Source organism: Oryx dammah, unplaced genomic scaffold, assembly GCF_014754425.2.
Source record: "Oryx dammah isolate SB20612 unplaced genomic scaffold, SCBI_Odam_1.1 HiC_scaffold_14, whole genome shotgun sequence".
Classification (NCBI taxonomy): Eukaryota; Metazoa; Chordata; class Mammalia; order Artiodactyla; family Bovidae; genus Oryx; species Oryx dammah.
Window position 1 is genome coordinate 37,102,027 of NW_024070198.1, and position 23,536 is coordinate 37,125,562.

The 23,536-nt window shown below is 37.6% G+C and overlaps 1 protein-coding gene across 3 annotated transcripts in view; it reads right to left on the reverse strand.

Annotated features, from left to right (window-relative positions):
• Positions 1 to 959: 959 nt before the first annotated feature.
• The window catches only part of RAB11FIP2 (RAB11 family interacting protein 2), a 43,319-nt gene continuing 20,742 nt past the window's right edge, over positions 960 to 23,536 (reverse strand). For 2 of the 3 annotated variants that reach the window (XM_040255083.1, XM_040255082.1), the window contains 2 exons: positions 11,580 to 11,625; positions 960 to 5,315 (listed from right to left, as the gene is read on the reverse strand). In XM_040255083.1, the coding sequence (XP_040111017.1) occupies positions 5,088 to 5,315; positions 11,580 to 11,625 (274 nt within the window). In that variant the 3' untranslated portion in view covers positions 960 to 5,087. Of the gene's footprint in view, positions 5,316 to 11,579; positions 11,626 to 16,736; positions 16,799 to 23,536 lie in introns of all 3 variants that reach the window. The other variant, XM_040255084.1, reaches the window with a different exon arrangement.

Sequence of the window (23,536 nt, forward strand, 5' to 3'; positions counted from 1 at the left end):
AACAAAAACATTTCTAAGAGGCACTGCCATAGAGCAAACCTACATGGAAAATAGCCACTTTAACAGAACAACAACTCTCTACTCCAATATCTTTGTCTCAGTAGACTAAGGAAAATAAATGTGAGTGCTAGGGACAGGCAGAAAGGGGAACAACCTAGAGAAACACTAGAGGAGGTGATGAGATACATTAAGTGGACCTCTAAAACTGAGGACAACTAGGGGTGAGGAAGGTATGCTGTCTGCAGAGAACTCCCTTGTTGCAAGTGTGTATTCCTTACCTTCACAACGACGACGTGTGGATCACGTGTCATCTAGAATTCAACCACTGAACATACTGCCACACCCCCCCATCATCCCACGCCCTTCAATTCCTGCTGCCCTCGGATGGCATCTGGGATGGACAGGAGTTGTATACCTGCACTGCAGGCTGAGAGGGCTGGAAGTGGGCAGGAGCTAGTGGTCTTTGCCAAGACCTAGACCAGAAACAGTGGTGAGAAGTGCTAACTCTAGTCTACTGTTGAGTTCCAGAAGTAGATATTCCGTTAATCGTCTTCTATTTCCTCTGAAAGCTTGTACAGTCCTTACCTTAGAAGGCTGTTGTGAAGTATAATAAGATAATGCATAAAGAGAAGGCACTCAGTACAGGTCTCAAGATTCTATACAAACACTTAAGATGTAATTTTCCACCAAATTGTTAGATTCTGTCCCTGTGAGGGGATGATGTATTTATATATGAAGGGCTGCTAAACAGTGTCCATGCTGAGGTATAAGCCACTCTCTCAATGACTTTTCAAAACTATTTTCACAGTGAAATGAGTCTGCAGGTATTATAGAATCCTTGTTGCGACACATCAAATGATAAGGCAGCCAAGTACTGCATTTTTAGAAGACAAGGAGGGCTCACGGACAAATGCATATTCATGCTGTGCTATCTACAATAAGAAATTATGACAACCAGATCAAGATTAAACACTTTAATCAACTACAATAAACCAATAATCATATATAAAAATTCTGATTCATGCATCAGATTACATGAATTACACAACTGCACATTATGTAATGCTTACATACTTTTGAGTTTGTACCTGCAAAAATGTATACAAGTTACTAGAGCATTTTCCTTAGTAATTGTAATACTCCTCAGTTATAAATAATGCTTGTATCTTTCAAATACCTGCTAAATATATACATTTCTAGATCTGCAGCATTTTTTTGTACCTCAAAATACAAACCACCTAGAAGACTTCAGATTATAAGCCCATTGTATCATTTGTTACAGACTTCAGTTCCATTATAAGAGTGGATTTTTTGACATGGAAAATAAATGAAATAAAATGTCAACTCTAGTTTAATGCTTGAAGAGCTTCTACACTTCTTATTAAATACATCAGAAAACCCTTCATATGCAGATTAATTAGTTAAGGTGCTACCTATTGCATATTAAATACTTCCAATGAGTGCATCTGGATTATTAAAGTTATAAATCTGTGAAAATGGGGGCTTTCGGTGTGGGCTGACAGACCCTTCCAACTACAATCATGAGCCAGCAGCACTGCGATCCTTTTCCTTTTACTTCAAAGAGATTGAGGAAATGAGCATGCTTCGTATTTCACTTACACACACGAATGACACCAACCATATCTATAAGACATACGAGCACACAGACATCAGAAAGTTTCACCCTGTTTTGCAAATCCAGGGTAGGCTGCTTTTTCTAAAAAGCAACAGAGGAAAATAAAAGCTCTAGTGTTAACAATAAATACATTAAAGGCAGCAATTTTTTTCTTTCTTTCTTTTTTTTTTGAGCTCTCTTTGCTGAAGAATAAGCACTCTTACGAGGGTGGAGGAGTTGGTGAAGGATGAGAAGAAAGCAAGTCTGTCACTAACAAGCTGAGTTTTACTTTAGGTTTCCATTCATGAAACCCCTTTAAATACAGGGCAACATTTTCACAGCTGGAAAATTACAACAAAATCTTCATTTGCTGTTAAAAGCAACAGACATAGTTATGTATAATCTATGGATAATACTACATTCATGGGAGGATGGCAGAACTAGGCTCAAAGCAGAATACAGCAGCAAAAAGCAATACTTGAAAGAGTTGTGAATGGGTGACACGTTATTTTATATACAATTCTAAGATTTACTCCCTGGTATTCAATAACTGAACCTGAAGCCTAAATGGTAGGAGTGTATGTTCAATACTTTGAAGCTGAATTTTAGAATTTGGAGGGGAGCTGGTTGTATAACTACACTATTTAAAAAATATTAGCAGAGGCATTTTTAATTACATAACAGAACTGCATTAGCTTAAGACAGGTTTGAGACTATCACAAACCAATTAAAAAAAAATCCTCTTTTTTGTGGAAATATTTTTGAGCATGCCTTTTTTAAGCATAAAAGCAGAAGGAATCTCTGTCTATAAGTCTATTGTGCTGTGCATTAATGAATATATATGTTTTATTTCCATGTCTAAGTTACTAAAAAAACATACCATTATAATACTTAAAAGTTACAGTTTGGAAAAATAAACCAATGTGATCCTTTGGCCTTTTTTCTACAATGCTAGAAATTAATACTACTTCACTTGCACTTCCACTCACAAACACAGGAAACACTGGTATGTTTACTTAGGAACTCATTTTTACTTTTCATTTTTAGTTCATTATATTGACGAATTGATTATGAAAATACAGAGTAAGTCTGACTCTAGGTCATGAATGAAAGAAAGTTCATAAACATCAGAAAAGAACATTTCAGGCAGTGATAAATGCAGATTCAGTTTTCAATACAGTTCTTGTCTCAGAATAAAAGATAAAAATATTGATGCAGTTATAGCCAAATCATTCACCAAGGATAAGTCTAATCCTTAACAGTTTTCATACAGGCCAAGATTCTCTCCTTAAAAATGAATTTCCTCATTAAAAAAATAGTAGTCCCTGAATCATACTTTTTCATGAGCTTTGTTTATATAAAACATATCCCCAGTATAACACTGGTATCGTGCGTCATTCTATAGAAAGTAAATTTGGCCAAAGCATATTAAAATATCTGCAGATAATGTCATAATACTGAAAACACATGGATTCTAATACTTTTAAAAGTGTAAGAAGAGCCTCAATTATACTAATAGAAAAACTAAGAATTGTGCAACATTTAACAAATGTTAACTAAAAATGGCACCATGTTAAAAAATAAGAACTACTAAGACCTCAAATGAGAAAATAAAATTTTACACCAGACTGTGAGGTTTACTACAGAAATTTAGAAGTGAAGGAAAAAGTTGGCAAGAGCTATTTTTCCTTCTCTATTTCCTCATATTAAAAATTATTTTTGTATTAATATTTGGGATTTTTTTTTCAGAATTTCAAAATTTGTGCTCTCATAGGAAAACTTAACGCAACTCAGAAAAATACAAATAATAAGGAATTTTAGCTTATGAATATAAATTTGGCCAAGTATTATCTGACTCAAAATATTAAACTGAGCAGAACAATTACATGTGCTTTGTTATTTAACTCTCAATGAAGTCTTAGTAGAGACAAATATTAGACAAAAATGTATTTGGTAAAAGATTGGGGAATATATGTCTCTGTATACAGGTGAACTTTTCACTGCAAATTTCCTTTAGAAGAAACAGATTTCAGTATTACACAGTATGTATTTCAGACTTTTAAAGTTAAAAAATGAGCAGCAGACGATTAGTAATATTTTAATATCACTATTTTTCACTTTAAAGACTAATTTTGTACACATATATAAATAAAATTCATGAAAGCAGTCAACATTTTGGGGGAGCAGACTTTAAAAAAAGTTGACATACAGTTTTGTGATACTGATTTATTTTTAAAGGGTTTTGAGTATGTAGAACAGTATAAATTGTCATCCTAGTCAAGATCTGTTCTAAGAACTCACCCCTCCTTTAGTAAATCTTATTGTGGCTAAGAACCCAAATGCAACCATCTGTTCCACTATTTATGTAACTTGAAACCAAGCCTAATTCATCATTCCTAGAATTTGCTCATTGCTCTGGGTTACCAGGCACCAGAATGATCACCTACTCCTCCCTAAATTATCTTCGGATATAACTTCCTAGTATTTTCTTTGCTAGTATTTTAAAGACATTCAAAATCTCAACAAAACAAATCATATTTGCTTATCTTCTGCTTAAAGCTTAAACAAAGCTCAGATATTAAGACAAAAAACTAATTTAAAAAACTCATGCTGTTGTGAAGTTAACGAAGTTTCCTAAAATACATCATTCTTTAAAAAGGGACTTTGGGTCATTACTTTGGAAAAAGAGAAAGGATCTGATGGTAAAATAATATATAGTAGCAGCTTATTTTGAAACCAAGGTTCATATAGTCAAGAGTGATTTGAAGCAGCTTCTCTATAACAAACCATTTAGACTATTAATAGCAATGCTGATTTGTTTTGCATCGATAGAGCACACATGTATTTCCAGATTAAGAAACCCTAATTGGTATCCTATCATTTTAGAGGCAACCAGTTGTTTTTAAATGTTCTAAAAACACGCGTATATATGAGGTATATGCACGTATTTTACATACAAAGATACATGAACATCTAGATATTCATGTACACATATATGTATATAAAATGTGAACCAGTAGTGTTTATAATGATCAGTACTCCTGCAGCTAAATGTCTATAAATTGACTTCTGAGAAACCAACCAGTTTCAATTTTGCTTTACGAGAAACCTGTTCCTGAGGAATACGTCATGTACTTCTGAAGATACTTCTAGGCCTAAGGGAGATTAGTGGGCCAGCACCAGCACCTAAGTGAATCCTAAGGAACGGCTTATTCACGAGGATCTGGCCCACTTTCACTTTAAAGGTTTAAATTATTGAGCTCACTTCAAAGGTCACTCTTGATAGTCCCTGCTAATATTTACAGGTGAAACGATTTTTCACAATGAAGGAGAGTACGTAATGAAACCTGATAGCGTGGTCTCTTTTTCAGTACCACGCTTTTCTTCTACTTTTCGTCCTTTCGTCCTTTCTTTCTCCTCCTCTCCCCAGCCCCGCCCCGCCCCTGATTATAAGCGCAGTACCACGGGCTTGTTAAGTGTTGGAGAACTTGCCAGCCTTCCTGGACGGCTCGTAGGGCACTCTGAGAATACTGGGCGTCTCCTCCATCACCCTGACCAGGAGGTTGTCGATGTAGTCCTCCAGCTCCCGGATGTGCGAGTCCTTCCTCCTCAGGAGCTCCTTGTGCTTCACCAGCTCCTGCAGCACCTCCTCGTAGGTCAGACTGCGATAGCCTGCAGTGGCGTCAAAGGGGTTGCTCTCCTAGGACAGGATGAAGACGGTCACTTCAACAGAGTATCAGGGGCAGGTGATGAACTATTTTGAACTTCAACTTTTTTCAACCCGCGTCCCTATCCTTGGCGAGAACCTGTGCGACAGTTCACAGCGTGGCTAGCCAGTTCTCCAGAGAGGGCGATGACACCCGACTCCAGTACTCTTGACTAGGAAATCCCATGGACGGAGGAGCCTGGTGGGCTGCAGTCCATGGGGTCGCCAAGAGTCGGACACGACTGGGTGACTTCACTTTCACTTTCCACTTTCATGCACTGGAGAAGGAAATGGCAACCCACTCCAGTGTTCTTGCCTAGAGAATCCCAGGAACGGGGGAGCCTGGTGGGCTGCGGTCTATGGGGTTGCAGAGTCGGACACGACTGAAGCGACTTAGCAGCAGCCAGTTCTCAGGAAAGGACTAGAGCAGATGTACCCACGCCTTGATTACAACTCTAAATTCTTCTAAAACCACTTTTTACACTGTGTACAAATATCTTAGTGTTAAGAAATTGACCATATAACTTAAGATTAGATTAACAGATAAAATGTTCTATAATAAATATAATTTAAGAAGATGAAACCAAAAGACCTGTAGGAATCAACTGTAGGAAATATAAGAAGCTATTGAAAACTAGACCTTTGGACATTAATTTAGTTCTCATGGAATTGCTTCCATCAAATTAGAGTTTAATGTTATACCTTTGCCTCTTTACTGAAGATGGTTATAAGAAACAGCATTATCAAGTCTGCTTCAGATATTTGTTATGAAATGTTGCTGGCATTCAGAACTACTATATACTATTATATAATATTATTATGTAATAATAGTATATAATAATAATAAATCCATGGGCAATCCTTCCAAGAAGCTCCATGGAAATAACTACTATTTTAACTTATAGGCAAATAGACCTTTTCCTCCTCTGGGAAACGAGTCTATTTTTCTCCTCCTAGTGCTAATACCTGTATAATTTATTTCCCTTTTTGCCCTGGTTGTCAGGAAACTCAAGAGTTCCACTACTATCATGCTAACAAGATTAGTATATCTGCACTGTCTCCCACTTATTTTGTTTAATCTTATTCCGTTGGTGAAAATTCTTTTAACACAAAGGCAAAACATAAGCCAAAAAGGCAATGATTAACGTTTATTATAAAGCATCCTAATGGAAAATATTTCTCAGGAATTTCATCAAAAAAGCACTGTATCATCATCTATTTAAAGTGTGTAATATTGAGATTTTTCATTATGCAAAATGTAAAGTAGCAATCTTTATGGCATTTTATATATACTTCTATCACTACATTCAACGACTGGAATTGGTGTTCATCACTTTCTTTTCAAACATTTCCTTTGGGCTTTAAAGAAAATACACTAAAATCCTGAGGAAACGGACCTTGCTCTTAAGGACTAACAGGACCTAATCTATTCAGTAGAGGACTGAGAACCAGGACTGATAAATATAGACAGGTCTTTTTCTTTTTTTCTTGTCATAGAAATTAAATTTGTATTCATTTTTTAGGATCTATTTTAATTTGCTATGCATCCAGGAGTTTTCATCGGTAAAGTCAAAGTGTAACTTTTCATCCCCTTCTCCCCCAGACCTTGTGACTGTGCTGCATCAAAGTGATAAGCAAGAACACAGATACCAGTATGTTTGTGTTAGCCAAGCACACTCCCTTCTCTAGCTAGGATAAAGGCAAAAAAATATTCTGGGCTGAAAACTTCTCCAAGCCACAAAATCCCTAAGGTGTTTTAGAGAAGACATAGCTTGCACTAGACCTTCAAAGATTCTGGAAGGTACAAATGTGTACGGGAACCTCAAGCAGCGGGCTCTGCTTATTTAAAGGAGGAAACAAAGTTCAAGGCCCGGTGGTCAATAAAGGTGATCAACAGAGTATGGCTGGGAAAGAAGGTTCAGGACAGGGCACACACAGAGAGAGAGAGAGGCTGAAATGGTGGGTTCCAAACAGGCCATCAAGGATGTCTAATGCTATCAGACTTAGCGCTATGGGAAACAGAGCCTACTGAAGGTTTTGGAAGAGAGGAAAGATGAGTAAAGCTAAGTTCTAGCAAAATGGTATAGCAGTGGGTAAGACCATTTGGAGGAACCAATATTAGTTACAAGGTTATTTAATAGTATGTGGTACACACATCCTCAGTTGTGTCTGATTCTTTGTGACCCCATGGATTGTAGCCCACCAGGCTCCTCCGTCCATGGAATATTCCAGGCAAGAATACTGGAGGGGGTTGCCATTTTCCTAACCTAGGGGATCTTTCCAAGCCAGGGATCAAACTCGAGTCTCCTGCCTTGGCAGGTGGATAATACTGCGCCACCTAAGAAGACCTCACTTAATAGTACAGACAAGTTAATAAGAGCCTCTACTAGGTTAACAGAATAGAAAGGATGCTAAGAGGAAGTAAGTTTAAATTCTGTTGGACATATTAAAAATAATGTATTTTGCCATTAGAAACTGGCACAGATACAACTTTATGAGCTGTGCTATCTTTGTCCCACAAACATTTCAAAATACTGTTTTACTACAACTAAAGGACAATTCTGGAGATATGCTGGTTTACTTTGTAAACCGGAGCAATTAACCTTTTGTTAGAGTAAGTACACACACATAAGTTTATCTAATTGCTCATAAGTAGTCTAGAGATATAAAAGTTATCATTTTCTAAACACATTCTTACTGACATTTATTACACTAAGCATGTTTCTGAAAAAAAAAAAAAAAAGTAAGAAATACCGTATAGGTAAGTATATTTAAAACATTAATTGAAAATAAGCTACTCTCTTACTTTAACCAAAATAATTCTGTACAAATTTGAGACAGAAATGCACATAGGTCTCACTTTTCCTTCTCTCATAAATGAGATGTTCTCCAACTTCCCTTTCAACTCTAACATCTCCTGGTCTACAAAGTGATTTTTCTGAACTGCATTTAAAAAAAAAATAATAATGTTCAACTAATGTGATTTCATTTTTCTAATACAACATTTACTGAAAAATAGCAGTTCTTCTGAGAACTGCAGGGATTAATGAAATTAAACTAAATGAGATTCATTATCAATTGATTGTTTTACTTTTTTTCTTAATTTAACATAATAATAGTGTTAGATTGAGACTCTCTTAATCAAATTATACATTTATGAACTGATTTCTCCAAATTAATTAAGTGATAATATACACTTAGAAAATCATTTATATTGTTACATTTAACACTATACCAGCACTACCAGAGAATGTAGCTTAATTTTTAACATTTCTCTAAAATGGGGATTAAAAATATCAGTAAATTCTTTTATTTTGACATAAGTAGCTTAAATCATGCCATGATACAAGTCAATCTAAAATTTAATCTCTCAAAATAATCAATTATTAACCCACAATATTGTTCAGTACTTTACCATAATCTAGAATATACAAATCCACTAACTGGCATATTTTTCTCTTCATAATCATCTAATAATTATGGGGAAATAGATTTCTTGGAAATACACTTCTGAGCTTTTCAATAAATTTTCCATTTGTCCTTTTATGTGAAAATTTTACCCCAAATTTCTTTATCAAGTTTCTATGCCAAAAAAAGAAAAATCTTAGAAACACACATACTATAAACTATGTTCTGGAAAATAATAAAAAATAATTAAAAACAGTTTTATGCATAGCTCCTGATTTATCTCGTATTTGACAATCATATAAACCTAATTTTAAGCATAAGATTCTTAACTGACTATACTCAATAAATACAACTATCTGTTTTTTATACAATTCCAAATTAAATAAAGATTAATACATACAATAGGAAATAAAAAATATTTTCTAGTTTCAAAAATTATTTTGCTTATTAACTCTCAGGCAAATATAAAAATGAATTATTTTTTCAAAAGACATTTTCAATACTATTTTTGGAAAAGCTAAAATTGAGAAATCTCCAAACTGGTAAAGATTCAAATAACTAAACACAGGCCTCCTAAGTACTCAATATTTTTCCTCTAGCACTCCATATAGATGGCACATATGTTTTTAAGATGTCTTCTTATATTGAAATTTAATGTAAATTTTTCTCCTCTATTCCTCTTTCATAACCAATCTTTTTTATTACTACCCGACCTCTGTTAAAAATTTCCATACACAGATATAAGAAAATAAGTATTGGGTGAGAGAAAAGAATTACTACACGAAGCTTTCTAACTGGAATTTTAAATAACTGTTGTGCAAACGACTTTGAGAATTACTAGTGATTTATTTTTACTTTACTCATAGTCTAGCCTTTTAAACTAGGAAACGTATATTTTTTACAATATTTAAATTTCAACAAAAGCAAATTATCAAGACTCAAAATAACTGAAGATTTAAAGAAAGGTTGTCCTGGTAACCAAATATTGGTGGGGTACTAACTGACATCCAAAGCAACTAGAGGAGAGAGAGAGAGATAAGATGAAGGCTTGGCATTCTCTGATCATCTCATTATTGTTCTAATGAGCAACTTTGCTCTGGGAATATCATCTCAGCTACTTTCACATCTTTTGTCCTACTCTCTTCATCTCCCTTTCAGTTCTTAATTAGGCCTTAAAGAGCTCACACTGCCCTTTCAACTGGCTACTGCTCCTGTTTAAACACTGTGCTTTCACAGACAGGTGTTGGCACTAGCATATAAGACATACAAACTTAATTACAAAATACTGCATCCAGAAGGGGGAGAAAATATAACTTAGTGCATTGCTATTATTGGAGAACTTAATGTAAATTACTTCAAACATCTTATAATCTTCAACATAAAACTTGTTCAAATACTTTTTTTCAATAACGATCAGTAGGAGGATGAGCTTTCTCCTCTTAATTGTATCTTGCAGTAAATTAACAACACCTAGTAATCCTTTAACTGTCATTTAGAATAGTTAGTATTCCAGAGAAAAATAATCACACATCAAGGATTCTTTTATCACCTTTAAATCCCTTAACTAAAACAATTTTCACATTTTATTTCTTTAAAGAATTCTAAGGATGCTTTTGCAGCAATAAATTACAAGATTTGGAAAAGTACATTTACAAGCACACAGAAGTTGTAATTAAGGTTACTTAATAAACAATAGCTGCACATTAAATAGATTTTTTGATGTTGCATTTTGTTTGAGATTAAGTAACTGCCTGATAGAATTCATTTTACTATCTGATCAAAGGCTGACTTCATATATTCTGACGTTTCTTGCCAGAGTGCCATAATATAAAGACTTGAGTATTTATGAAACATCAAAACGTACAAATCATTTACATAAAACAGTGAAAACACAGTACAAAGTCCTCTGCGTCTATAATGTTTCCTACCATTTTAAAGGCAACTCTGTTTAGAGTGGTTTACACACCACCATGGTTTCTTCTAGGCCCATCACATCACAGAAAATTGTGATATGTTACTGCTTTGAAAAATTCTTATTATACATCTGGATCACACACATTAAGGACAGATGGTTCAAACAGCAACCACCAGCCTCTTGGAATAAAGGCTCTATTTCTGTTACTCAGTGAGAATGTAGTTTCCTACCAAGACATGTGCCCATATTTTATAAAGTAACTTATTCTCTAGGTTTAATATGGTATTTAGAATTGACTGAAGATGTTACTGAACCTCTGAACAGAGACAGAAAACTGAACTTGAAATAACAATGAAATGAAGTTAAAATATCTGAATAATCCTTGCAAAATATGCGAGTTAATTTAGCAGGTTGCTACCAAGTCTGTTAACATATTTGGTTTCATTCTGACTTAGAAGGTAAATGTCCTACAGGTTCTTTCAAACACACTTTTCTGATTAAATGGATCTCTTGCCAGGAAGCGTTTCCTATTGTTAAATATTAACAAGCAGTTTTATTTTTCCTTCAATCTTTGTCACAACAACAACAACAACAAAATGCTAGTTTTCTCCACATGCTCTTATTTCCTATTATAATGTTGACTTTGACACATAGCTTTCTTATTCATATTTAAAGAACCTGCAAACAAAATCTGTATATTCTAAATGAACTTCAATTCTAACTAAAACTGTTTGCTTATACTTCCATAGATCATACTTAAGTCATACCCTATGGTATATTTTGTATTTCTTCTTTCTCTGCAGATTACTACACTAGACCATAACCTGTAGGTAACGGAGGGATTCACGGAGATGGAGGCCTTTTTAAGAATGTGCCGAAGACAGAGAGCGTGCGGCTTGGTTTTTGGTAATTCTCGAACTGTCGATACAACTTACCGGAATCTTCCTGAGGTCCTCATGACTTGTCGGATTCACATGAAAACTGAGCAATAAAAGACAAGCATAAATGTTAAAAGCTTATCACAGTCCATGTGGGAGGAAACATAAAAGCAGAACATTTCAACCAGCACTGCAACAACAATTTCTAAACTCCTACACCACCTGGGTGACTGACATTTAATCCAGGATGTAAAAGAAAAACAAGATTTATGCAACATTCTATACTTTTAAACTTTGAGGGAAAACCCTTCAGTTAATACTAGAATTAAAGAATTGTATCTTTAAATACGTAGTTTCTAAATATGTTTAAATATAAGCAAATTTACCTAGTCAGCTACTTTATAAAATTAAAGTTTGTAATATTATTGTTCATTTAACACACACACACACATACCTTAGGCCTTCTGAGATAAAACTAAGGAGGATTAAATAAATTTAGGGTGGGAAGCGTGTAGAATGAAAGAGTTGAAGCCATCTTGTAAAACAATTATTCCTATAGGTGTTAGAAAAATTAACCTTTAAACATTTTCCTATCAAGGAGAATGAATTCAGAGCTGTGTGAACCATTTCTGTCATTAATGGATTTCTAAGTAGCTGGTCTTCAAAATTTAAATACCCAAATGGACCAAAACAAAATGGATTTCTTCCATGCAGAGGACGAAAACATCACAGCTGAATGTTATAATCATTTTCCTCTTTAACACGTGTCCATTAGGAAGCAGACTGCAACCAAAAAGAAGCTAAACTTCAAAGCCATCTGCTGAGTAAATATTTCATCGTTGCTATTCAAGTTTAATTTTTACCCAGCACTTAACGACTATTAGCCGTCAGAACCTCTACAAAGCATTAATGCCCTAGGAACCTTTTTAATCCCCACAGCCCCCTCAAAAAGACTTCACTGTAAAAGATACATATATATTTTTTTTTTTTTTGTTATCTGTGCAAGTAACTGGAATCCTTTGAAGAAATTCACTTTGAAAACTTTTGACTGCATGCATGAAAAGTCTGGACACTGAAAAATACCTATTTTCACAAGTGTATGTCCCAGGCTGTAAATCCACAGGGCACGTGGTGCATGTATGACCACCTTGAGACAGTTTCTCATATATCCAAGGTTTCACTTGTTATGACTAAAGGTTTGTGGTAGTAGCTACCAGAACTGGTTGTTGAACTATTCCGCCTAGAACTCCTGTGGATAAATGTGACATCTCAGTAAGGCCTGGTGACATGGTAGGGAAGATTGAGACATATTTTAAATACCAACGATGCACCATTTACAGGCCAGTTTGGCTGACACATTTTCTCATTCCCGGTACCTCACTGTCTTTATGGTGTCCTGTGTGGTCCCAGACTAGTCACTGTCCTGGCAAAGCCGCGAAAGTCTGACAAAAAAGTGGCTTAGAAGAAAACAAAAACAAATCCAAAATACATCATCATGTGGTACCCCTAGGCCTACAGTGCCTCGGGAGCAGCTGATAACACGCGCGGTTCCCATCCTCCCCGGTTTTTGGTCCAAGGACGTCAACATCAGGGACCACAGGACTCTTTCTCCTTGCCCATTATCTCAGTGTGCTGTTCTCTAATAGGTCAAGAAACACATTCTACGGTGGCTTTCTCCATTTGACTGTGATACTCTCGAGGACACAACTGATGGGCTGACAGCACACCGCAGCGGTTGCAGGCAGAGAGGTGGTGGTGTGAACTCAAATCCTGCTTCTTCCCACTACACACTTGCCTTTGAGTGTGTCTGGGTTCCCTCATCTGTGAAACGGGAATGCTAACAGGAGGAGTGCTAACAGTCCCATGTAGGACTCCTGGAAGATCAAATGAGATGATCCCAGGTAAAACACTCAGCACGGTGGCTAGCAGACAGCACAGGTTCAGTAAATTAATTTATTGAACGAATATTTGCATATCGCTTATACTGTGCCAGACACTGTGCTAATAAACACTTTAACCAAAATTAACTCATTTCATCTTCATAACCCTGAAGGGAGGCATGATATTCATTTTCTAAAGAAGGAAATGAGTCACAGAGAGGTTAGGCAGCTTCTGGGAGGTGGTACAGGAGGCAGGTGGTGGAAGTGACACAGGCCTAGCCCTGTTTTCTGCTCATGGATCCACCTAGTGAGCACCGGCTACACCGCTGAGCCCTGAACACACAGGGCATGAGGCATGAGACACACAAGGTTCTGAGTAAGCACACAGGAGATGTGCCCTTGCAGGGGGAAGAGAGCACTCCCAAGTTAAATTCTTAGACCACCTACAGGAAGGAGGCATTCTAGCACAGCAAATTAGCCAAGGAGAGTCCAAGTCCAGGAAAAAGTAGGACTTAACACTGCATGAAAGATAGGCTTGGCAGGCCAGAGAAAGAGCACAGGGAGGCCCTATATCGTCTGCTACGGCAGGACATCAAGGAGACCGGCGCACAGGCAGCAGGGTGGGAGGGAGCCCTTGAAGGGTAGTCATGAGGCCCCTGGAGCTGATCCACAGAGCAGTAGGTCACTTCCGACAGATTTCATCTTTCATAAATGCTACTCGATGTTTCACAGGCGCTTCCCTGGAGGCTCAGATGGTAAACAGTCTGCCTACAATGCAGGGGACCAGGATTCGATCCCTGGGTCAGGAAGATCCCCTGGAGAAGAGAATAGCAACCCACTCCAGTATTCTTGCCTGGAGAATTCCAGAGAGAGAGGAGCCTGGCGGAATACATCGATCCCATCACATCCTTAAAGAATAAACAGTATTACAGCTGTATAAATCTCACTACATGTCTCAGGAATGCATTATTATACTAAGAAACAGAAATGCTCATATTATACTTATTGTAAGAAGAGTTTTAAAGGAACAAGACATTTAGGACAAAAATTTTACCAAAATCACAATGCTAACAGTAGGTACAATCCACTGGCATTCGCCTGTGGGATGAAAGTGAAACTCACAGACAACCTGCAAATGGTCTGTGAATTGTCAAGAAGGGTCACAAGTGGAAGGGAAGGAGGCGTGGCACACAGAGCGCCCTGGTCTTCGCCACTGGACCTGCGTGTAACCTGAGTGCGCCCACACTTGCAGCCCAGGCAGCCATCTGAGGCCAGAGCTCTGGGACTGGCCATTGTCTGAAATCCGTAGGCAGAACCCGTCCCCCGTGGTCGGCTTTATATTCACAAACTGACGTGTCAAACACACGACCAACCCAGTCATTCACAGCTGCCTTTTTTGGTCTGTCCTTGAGGGGGGAAAAAGAGTTAACTGAACTGGATTGAATTAGCTTGGGGAGAAATAAAATGTCTCCATTCACTGACGTGTGGCGATGATTCGTGATGCCTTTCCCCCGCACTGCTGTCCTCGTGCCAGACAAGACACTGAGGAATACAGGCTGACTGCTCCACTGAGTTGTTGACAGGTTAAGGAAAATGTTTTTTAAATCAGGTGTAAAAATAAACAGACATGCTCATACTGAAAAGGTCTTATACAACTTTGAACTTCACAATTCAAAAAAAATTATTTTTCAAAATCAGGACTAAAAGAGTAAGGTGGCAGCAGGAGATTTTAAAGTACCTTTAGACTGATAAAAACATTTTTTAAATTCATATTTTTAAAAATATTTTAAACTAATAAAATGCTTTAAGTTAACATTCTGAGGTTTTTAAGTTTAATAAAAGCTTATTTTTTTATCTTGTGGTATTCCCAAATTTTAAAGAATTTTTAATTAACAGTACTCAAATATATTTCAAGGGATCATTAGTAAAAAAATTTACTTTGCAGTTAGGATAAATACGGAGTAAGTAAATTAGTGAAACTTAAAACTGTCCTTCAATTTCTGCTATGGACTAGCTTCCCACAGATAAGCCAGAAAAGCAAACCAACATTTATAAAGTGATAAAACTACAGAAATCACTAAGGCATTTGGCAGTGACCTAGTTTTTTTCTTTGTCATTCCTTTTCTCTTTTTAAAACTCCTTTTGTTCTCTTTTGGAGTGAGAATACCTAAGAAAGGGCAGATACAGTTAACAGTGAAAAAGTTTATCAAGACAAAAAAAAAAAAAAAACCCACAGAAGAACAAAGATCTATTAAAACTGATTAACTAGCTGCCTTCTCAGTATAAGACAATACAAACTGGAAATTCCTGGCTCTACGATTTTATATCTTTCAAGGAGAAGTCATATAACAACACTTGAAGCTCTTTTGAAGGCATTTAAAAAAACAAGTATTATTACATCTTCCACGATACATCTTTCCAAGATCTGTTACTCTGGAATTATAAAGCTAAGTCCATTTTAGCCTACAACTTGACCACTTTTGTATTTAAGAAGTGAATTCAAGTTATCTGCAAAATTCAGGAGGTGTCCTGCTTGTCTGGGAGGCGGGGTCAAAGAGAGGAACAGGAGTAGAGTAACTTTCTTAAAAACACCATTTAGTTCCTTACGGTGTACAGAAGTAAGTACCACTTTAACTATTGCAGAACCCCTGACATGAATTCTCTTCAAGGGAGGGTACCCTAATATTGATCTTCCTGTCTAGTTGAGAGAGGGGGCTCTGCAGACCTGGAGCTTCATTTGTGGGAGAGATGTAGTTCTGGGGGAGAGGTGTAAACTGAGAATTATAATACAAAACCTTTAATGAGTGTGAAAAGAGGAAAAGTAAAACATGCCCTTTACAGAGAAGCAAGGGCAGGAAGTAACGACACTGGTCAAGCCACAACTGATATTATTGGACTTTAACCATGATACCGGGTACCTCGGTGAGCACTTTACATGCTGCCCCACTTAATCCTGAACATTACAGAGGAGGAAACAGGCACAGCAGAGTCAAGGTAACAACAGTGCTCAAGGTAACACGGTTACTAAGGAGCAGAGTCAGGATTCAGACGAAAACAGCCAAAGGTCACCATCCAAGCTCTTAGTCACAAACTGCACCTCCCACTCAGGGTTCCACTGGGAGCTCAGAGAGGCGGGTCTCAAGGCAGCCAACACAATTCCTGAGCATTCTTCCAATCAGGATGACTGAGAAAAGTGCAAGACCCAGACATTCTTACAGACAGAACAAAGGCTGAACATTAACAGGTACTGAACTTCTTTGTCCCCTCCGAACTCCCCCGCTCCATCCTGCCCATCTCTGCACCCAAGATGGCTGATTGCTGGAAAGTACATCACCTGGGCCCCCTTGCCCACTGGTTTCCAGTTGTGCTTGACCACTGGGAGATACTTGCAAGAGACTAGAGGACAGAAAGAAGGGGATACAGTATTTACTTCAGCGCCCCAGTCCCAGCCTACCACCTTCTCAGCCCCGTGGCACTACAGCTTTGCCAGTAGCTTCTGTACAAACAGCCACAGCTGTTCCTTCACACCTCTCTGTGGCAGTCCCTTCCAGACACGGCAGGTCCCTAGCACTGTAATACCCCTTCCTTGGTGTCCTAACCCCGGCCAGCCCTCCATATGTGGTCTCCTCATTCAACTTTCGTCGATTATTCACTTTGAGTGTGTCATCTGTTTCCTGCTAGAACTGATGTAAGAATACACAATAAACGCCATACACTGTTCACTCAATAATTTAAAATAGGAGAGAAAGAAAGAAAACCAAACTGCAGTTCTGAAATGGTATAACTGAAGTGACTGGGATCTGAATACTACTACTATACTTTATTATGGGGCCTTCCAATTTATAGCACATTTTCACAAACAGAATTCCTTTAAACATGTTTCCCGAGGAACAGGAATCAACACACTGGAATACAGTCTCCCACAGTAAGATCTCATAGTTGAACTCCCGTCTGATCCACCGCACCTTTGGATTCTCCCACTCCCTTGCTCCTATCGGACCTGCTTTGTGGACCCCCACTAACATCCCAATTGTTTCCTAATCCATCTGTATTTACTCCCCCCCCTCACCAGAGCATACTCACAGCCCATCATCCTGCAGACGTTCCCCCACTTTTATTTTGCCAATTTCTAACTCCTCCCAAGCCCCTCCTGCTGTCTTTGTTACTTTACTGACTCACCTTTATAACTAACCTGAAACACATCCTCACCACCCATCCTCACCGCCGCTTTTATGAAGGTTAACAACAAATCATTTTTATTTACGGCAACAGCCTCATTCTCTTTAACTTCTCAGTTCTCTATGAAGAGTATTCTCTCTTTCTAAGATCTGTGATCTGTGATTGCCTAAATTTTCTTCTATGTTTCTGATTACCTGTCATTTTCCTCATTCTGCCCTAGGTGGAAGACACTAGCTATTTCTAAAGGTTCTGCTTTCAAACTTCTTTTTCCACTCTACCCTGGTGATTTCGTATCTTCCCATTTCTTCAGCTGCCACCACTATATGGACTGATAATGGCTACATCTTTAATCTTCAACCACAACTGCTTTATCCTTTGTAACAATACCTCCTCCTTTACAAAAGTCTGTTCAGTCTCAGACTGGGTTTCTTACTTGCACCTCAAAGTTGTCCCTAGCCAATCATCACCTTGACTCTTCTATCAGTTGTGTCTGACTATCCTCTTCTAGTACAAAAAGGTGAAGCCTCAGAGGCACCCGTGACTCCAGCCTTCAGCTTGCATGCCTCATCAGTAAGTAGCCAGCTTCTCCCCACTCAGCTTCTGGACGTGGATCTCTCATTGTTTCCTTGCTACTCATTTCCAATGCTGGTTACTCATGGGACCACATGACGACCTACACTAAAACAGCCTGGACCACAGTAACAGCCTCCTCTCAGGCTCTACCACCCTCCCTCCATGCCATCTAGCTATGCAACAGGCGTGGGTAGGATATTCTAAAGCTCAAGTCTAACCCATCATCCTTCTTTCAAAAAACTGGCCTCCCACCTCCTCCAGGACAATAACAAAATTTCTTAGCCTGGCTTTCAAAGCCTATTGTACTTAATTATATCTTTTCAAACTTACTGCCCACCACTCAGCAATAGGTACAACCTATTACATTGCCCTACATTTTGTATTTTATTTTTAATTAGGAAACAAAAATGTCATCACCTATTTCAAAAAATTAGGATTAAAAGAGATTTTAAATGGAACTTATTTTTAATGACAAAGTGCTAAATCCAATGTAAAGTGTATGAACCAAATACAGACCTTACATCCTTCATAAAAATTAACTCAAAATCTATCACAGACCCAAATGTAAAGCACAAAATTACAAAACTCCTAGAAGATAACACAGAGAAAATGTAGATGATCTTGGGTATGGTAATCATTTTTCAGATACTACACCAAAGACATGATCCATGAAGAAAGAAAAATTTTACAAGTTGAACTTAATTAAAATTAAAAACTTCTGCTGTACAAAAAAAAAAAAACCCCACAGTTAATAGAATGAAAAGTCAAGTCACAGACTGAGAGAAGATATATGAAAAAGATATTTGATAAAGGACTGTTATCAAAATATACAAAGAACTCTTAAAAGTCAACAACAATAATCCAATTTAAAAATAGGCCAAAGATTCCAACAGATCTCATCAAAGAAGACATACAGATGGCATTAGGCATAAAAAGATGTTTGACATATGCTACTGAGGAAAAACAAGTGAAAACAATGAGATAGCATCACACACCTACTGGGACGGCCAAAATCTGCAACGCTGACACCACCTAAGGCGGACAAAGGGGTGGAGCAACAGGAACATTTACCCTACAGTCCAGCCACTGCGCTCCACGGTGTCTACCCAGAGAAGCTGAAAATCATGCCCACAGAAAAACCTGCACACAAACGCTTACAGAAACTTTATTCCTAATTGCCAAAACTTGGAGGCACTCAAGATATCCTCCAGTAGCTAAGTGGATAAACTGGTGCATCCAGACAACGGAATATTATTTGGTGCTAAAATAAATAAATAAGTAAATAAACTCTCAAGTCAGGGAAAGAAGGTGGAGAAACCTTAAATGCATGTCACTAAGTGAAAGCAGCCAATTTGGAAAGTCTACAGACTGTACGATTCTGACTAGGTGACCTTATGGAAAAGGCAAAAACTATAGAAACAGCAAAAAGATCAGTAGTTTCCAGGAGTCTGGGAGGAGGGACCAGTCAATAGGTAGAGCACAAAAGATTTTTACAGCAGTGGAAATACTCCATATGATACTATAAAGATGGACGTGTATCACTGTAACACTCTATATGATACTATAAGGATGGAGGCATATCATTACACATTTGTCAAAAGCCACAGAATATACCACACCAAGAATGAACCCTAATGTAAATCATGGACTATGTATAGTTCTGATGTGTCAATGTAGGTCCCTCAATTTTAACAAACCACTCTAGTGGGGAATGCTGATAATGGAAGAAGCTGCATCTGTGTGATGGTAGGATGTATATGGGAAATCTCTGTACCTTCTGCTCAATTCTGCTGTGATCTCAAGCTGCTCTATAAGTAACTGTTTCTTAAGTCTGCATTTTGGGTGGCTATCTTAATCCCTGAACTCTCTACTCCTTTCTACTACAGGCTGCTTGAAGAAAGGAACAATATCTCAATCTTTTCAGTCCAAACATCTGACACAGTACCTAGGGTATGGCAGATGCTTAACAAATGTATGCTGAATTAATTAACAGCCCGTGCTTAATAAAAATTGAGCTAATAATTGACTGAATAAATAGTTGATCAATAAAGGCTTCGACAGGAAATAATCAAGTCCCCAAAGAGCAGAGGAAATCAATTTTCTCAGTAATGAAGATCACTTTAATCTAGACCTGACAGCCTATTACTGGGGGGGACCGGGGCAGGGGGGGTCATTCTTTTTAAGATAGAATTACTCTGATACTTAAAATTGCCAATATGAATTGAAATAAGTTTCAAACTGGTGACTTTAATAAAATCCATTCCACTAGCCAGTTTACCAACCAGGTCTACTGCTTTGGGTATTTGATCCCAATACAGATTAAATTGAAAATTCTCTGGTAAATCCTGAAAACAATTTATAGAGGTTCAATGTTAAAAGAGTTCAAAGAAATGTTAACAATTCCTTTTATAAAAGCCTTTAAAAATGAAGTGCTGGTAGAGAGATTCTACTAAAAAACAAAACCTTTGGCACATTTCAATTATGTCTATTACACATGCAAACAGGGCTTAAGAGTCAAGGTGCAACTCAATACTGCTTTTTTTCCTTTCTTTTGAAGGGGGAGTTGGGGGAAGTGAGTACCAAATCAAATTAATGTTACTAGAGATTAAAATACTCCATTATCTCTCCCGGGACTGGGCATGCACACTGATACCTGGATGGCAAAACAGAACCTAACACATAAATGTCCATGGGGACTAACAGTAATTTACTTATTATTATTCTCACAGGGTATCTTTTATGAGATCTCATAGGCAAGATAATTAAGAAATTGTGGTCAGTGACACCACAGATCATGGACAGCAAGCTCAGACCTAGCTGCTTCTCTATCGTGATATGGTAATCACTATGTTATTGACGAAGTCCTAAAACATTGAGGACTGAAGGATATCCATGAAATTAAGGCATGTTTCATCAAGAATATTATGTTTGATCAAGTTTAACTTACTGTTTTTTCCTGGTGAAAAAAGAATTAGTTATAAATAAAATGTAGTTAAACTGAATAGCAGAAAACAAAATAAAAAAATAATCAATTTACAAATTTTCAAACACAAGCCCTATGAATTCTGAGAGTTTGCCATTTCTTTAAAACTAAGCTTCTCAAACTTTCTTCTCATTAGTACTCTGCCTGATGCACGAGAATAAATCTGACAACAAGCACAGAATTGCCTTGACATCTCAAATTTAACTTAAAAATTCAGGTAGATTTTTACATTTTATTCCATACCATAATCATGTTTGTCTTAATACAAAAAAATCTTTTCTCCTTAAAGTTTTGGGAACCTTGTCACTCTGGGAAGTTGTGTTGTGATTATCCTGTTGCTCTGAATAGACCGTGGCCCACTGTCTGTCATATATTCACTGGAGTCTCTTTGAGGGTATGGGGAACGGGTAGGAAGCAAGTTCTGTTTACTCCGGAAGCCCAATAGTGAAACCGGGCAGGAGTGATGGAACAAGGCACCAGGGCCCTTCACAGGGCCAGACCCAGCACAGGCTCTCTCTGTGATCAAGACCAACCCAGCCTTGATCAGCCTTTCCCTCTGACAGGCTGAAGACAATCTAGGCAGAAGTAACTCTTCCATGAAGGAGGGGACAAAAGCAAGTTGGCCCACAGTGCCCTTGGCCAAAAGTACCAAAAACTGGCCCTGCACCTAGGACAAAGCCAAAAACAAAGTGAAAAGCTGCTTAGTCGCGTCTGACTCTTCAACTCTATGGACTGTAGCCCACCAGGATCCTCTGTCTATGGGATCACTCAGGCAAGAGTGGGTTGCCATTTCCTTCTCCAGGGATCAAACCTGGGGTCTCCTGCATTGCAGGCAGATTCTTGACCATCTGAGCCACCAGGAAGCCCAAGTGCTGAAAAGACGGCCTCCAAAGTTCAAGAACATCCTGCAAGAGGTTGTGGCCAGAAAGCACCTGCTTCCTTAAACCATCATCTCTGCAGAGCTTTCAAGACGAGGTACGTGAGGCCACCAGGCTTCCTGTGGCCTCTCCACAGGGTGACACAAACCCCAGGCTTTGTGTATGTATGTATCCTGCTTGGAAGCAGAGCTGCTAGGGTGACTGGGAGATTTCTGGCTATGCTATACCTTAGGCTGAAAAGCCCAGCCTTAAGAAGTCTTGGCAAGTTAAGAGCTGGTTTTCTAGGACTCTAACATTGTGCAATTTTGCCAGAAAAAAAATTATTGTTCCATGTAAAAATACACTTTCTAGCCTCTTCTTCCAAACAACAACTTTTAAAAGAAAATAACATTTATAAGACAAGTACCCACTTATTTGGTTAGAAGGGATACACTACTACCTGTGTGAATTTCCTAAGGCAGGAACCCTTTTCCCAAAGCAGACTCAAACTTTGAGGAGTTTTCCATAAGCAGCAGTTATCCTTCTTACTGTGATAGCTTTGAACAATTTAATTTGAACTCAGTCATGTGAGTTTAGAAAAACTCATCAAGCTTTAAGGTAAAGCCACAGCTTAGATATTTACCCTGCACTGTTCTTATTAGTGTTATGTAATAATTTCTGAACACAGGATTATACACTGCCTTCAAAGTCATAAATTTTCTACTTAAATAGGGAATACTTTTACTTAATTTCAATGTGGTATACAGTTTATTTCATCAAAGATTATTACTGAACATACACATTGAAAAGAATTTTTATGTCTATTTCTTTTTACCAAATGTATGTTCTTTATCAGTCAGTGAAAAGCATGAGCTCCTAAGTTCTTTTATTTATGATTTATGATTTTTAAAGCTGAGAATATTGTTACTTGTAAATAATTTAACTTATTTAAAGCAATTGTTACTGATTCTATAGATGCTTTGACCATAGCAAGAGCTACCATTTCCAGCTTACCATGTGGCAAACCTACCTTTAGCACTTTATGGTGCCTTACATAATATAATTTCTTCCACAACACCAAGGCTGCTATCCCATTTTACAATGAGGCTTAAAAGGCTAAGTAAGGTCAGACAGATATTCAACAGACTCAAATCCAGACCTGAGTCCTAAACCTGAATTCTTGATACATATCCTATACTTGCTTTAGGATATTCTACTATGACTATATTTATACTTTTATATAACACTGAAAAGTCCTCTGGTAGAAGTAGTTAATCAAATATATCTTCTGAATCAAACATGAAGTTATATCGGGTATGATCTCCACTTTTAACTTATTTGGGGAATCTAATTTCTTTGAAAGTGAAAAAATCTACATGAAACAATATATTGTACACCTCAAGTAAACAAAACATGTGATTAACCTGAATATCCCCATTCCCACACCAGGCTCCATAACAAAGAGGCTGTTACCCTTAACGCAGAGCTGCTGCAGGGCACTCACTAATTGGCTCCTGGAAGCCTAAAGGAGCAAACCCACTT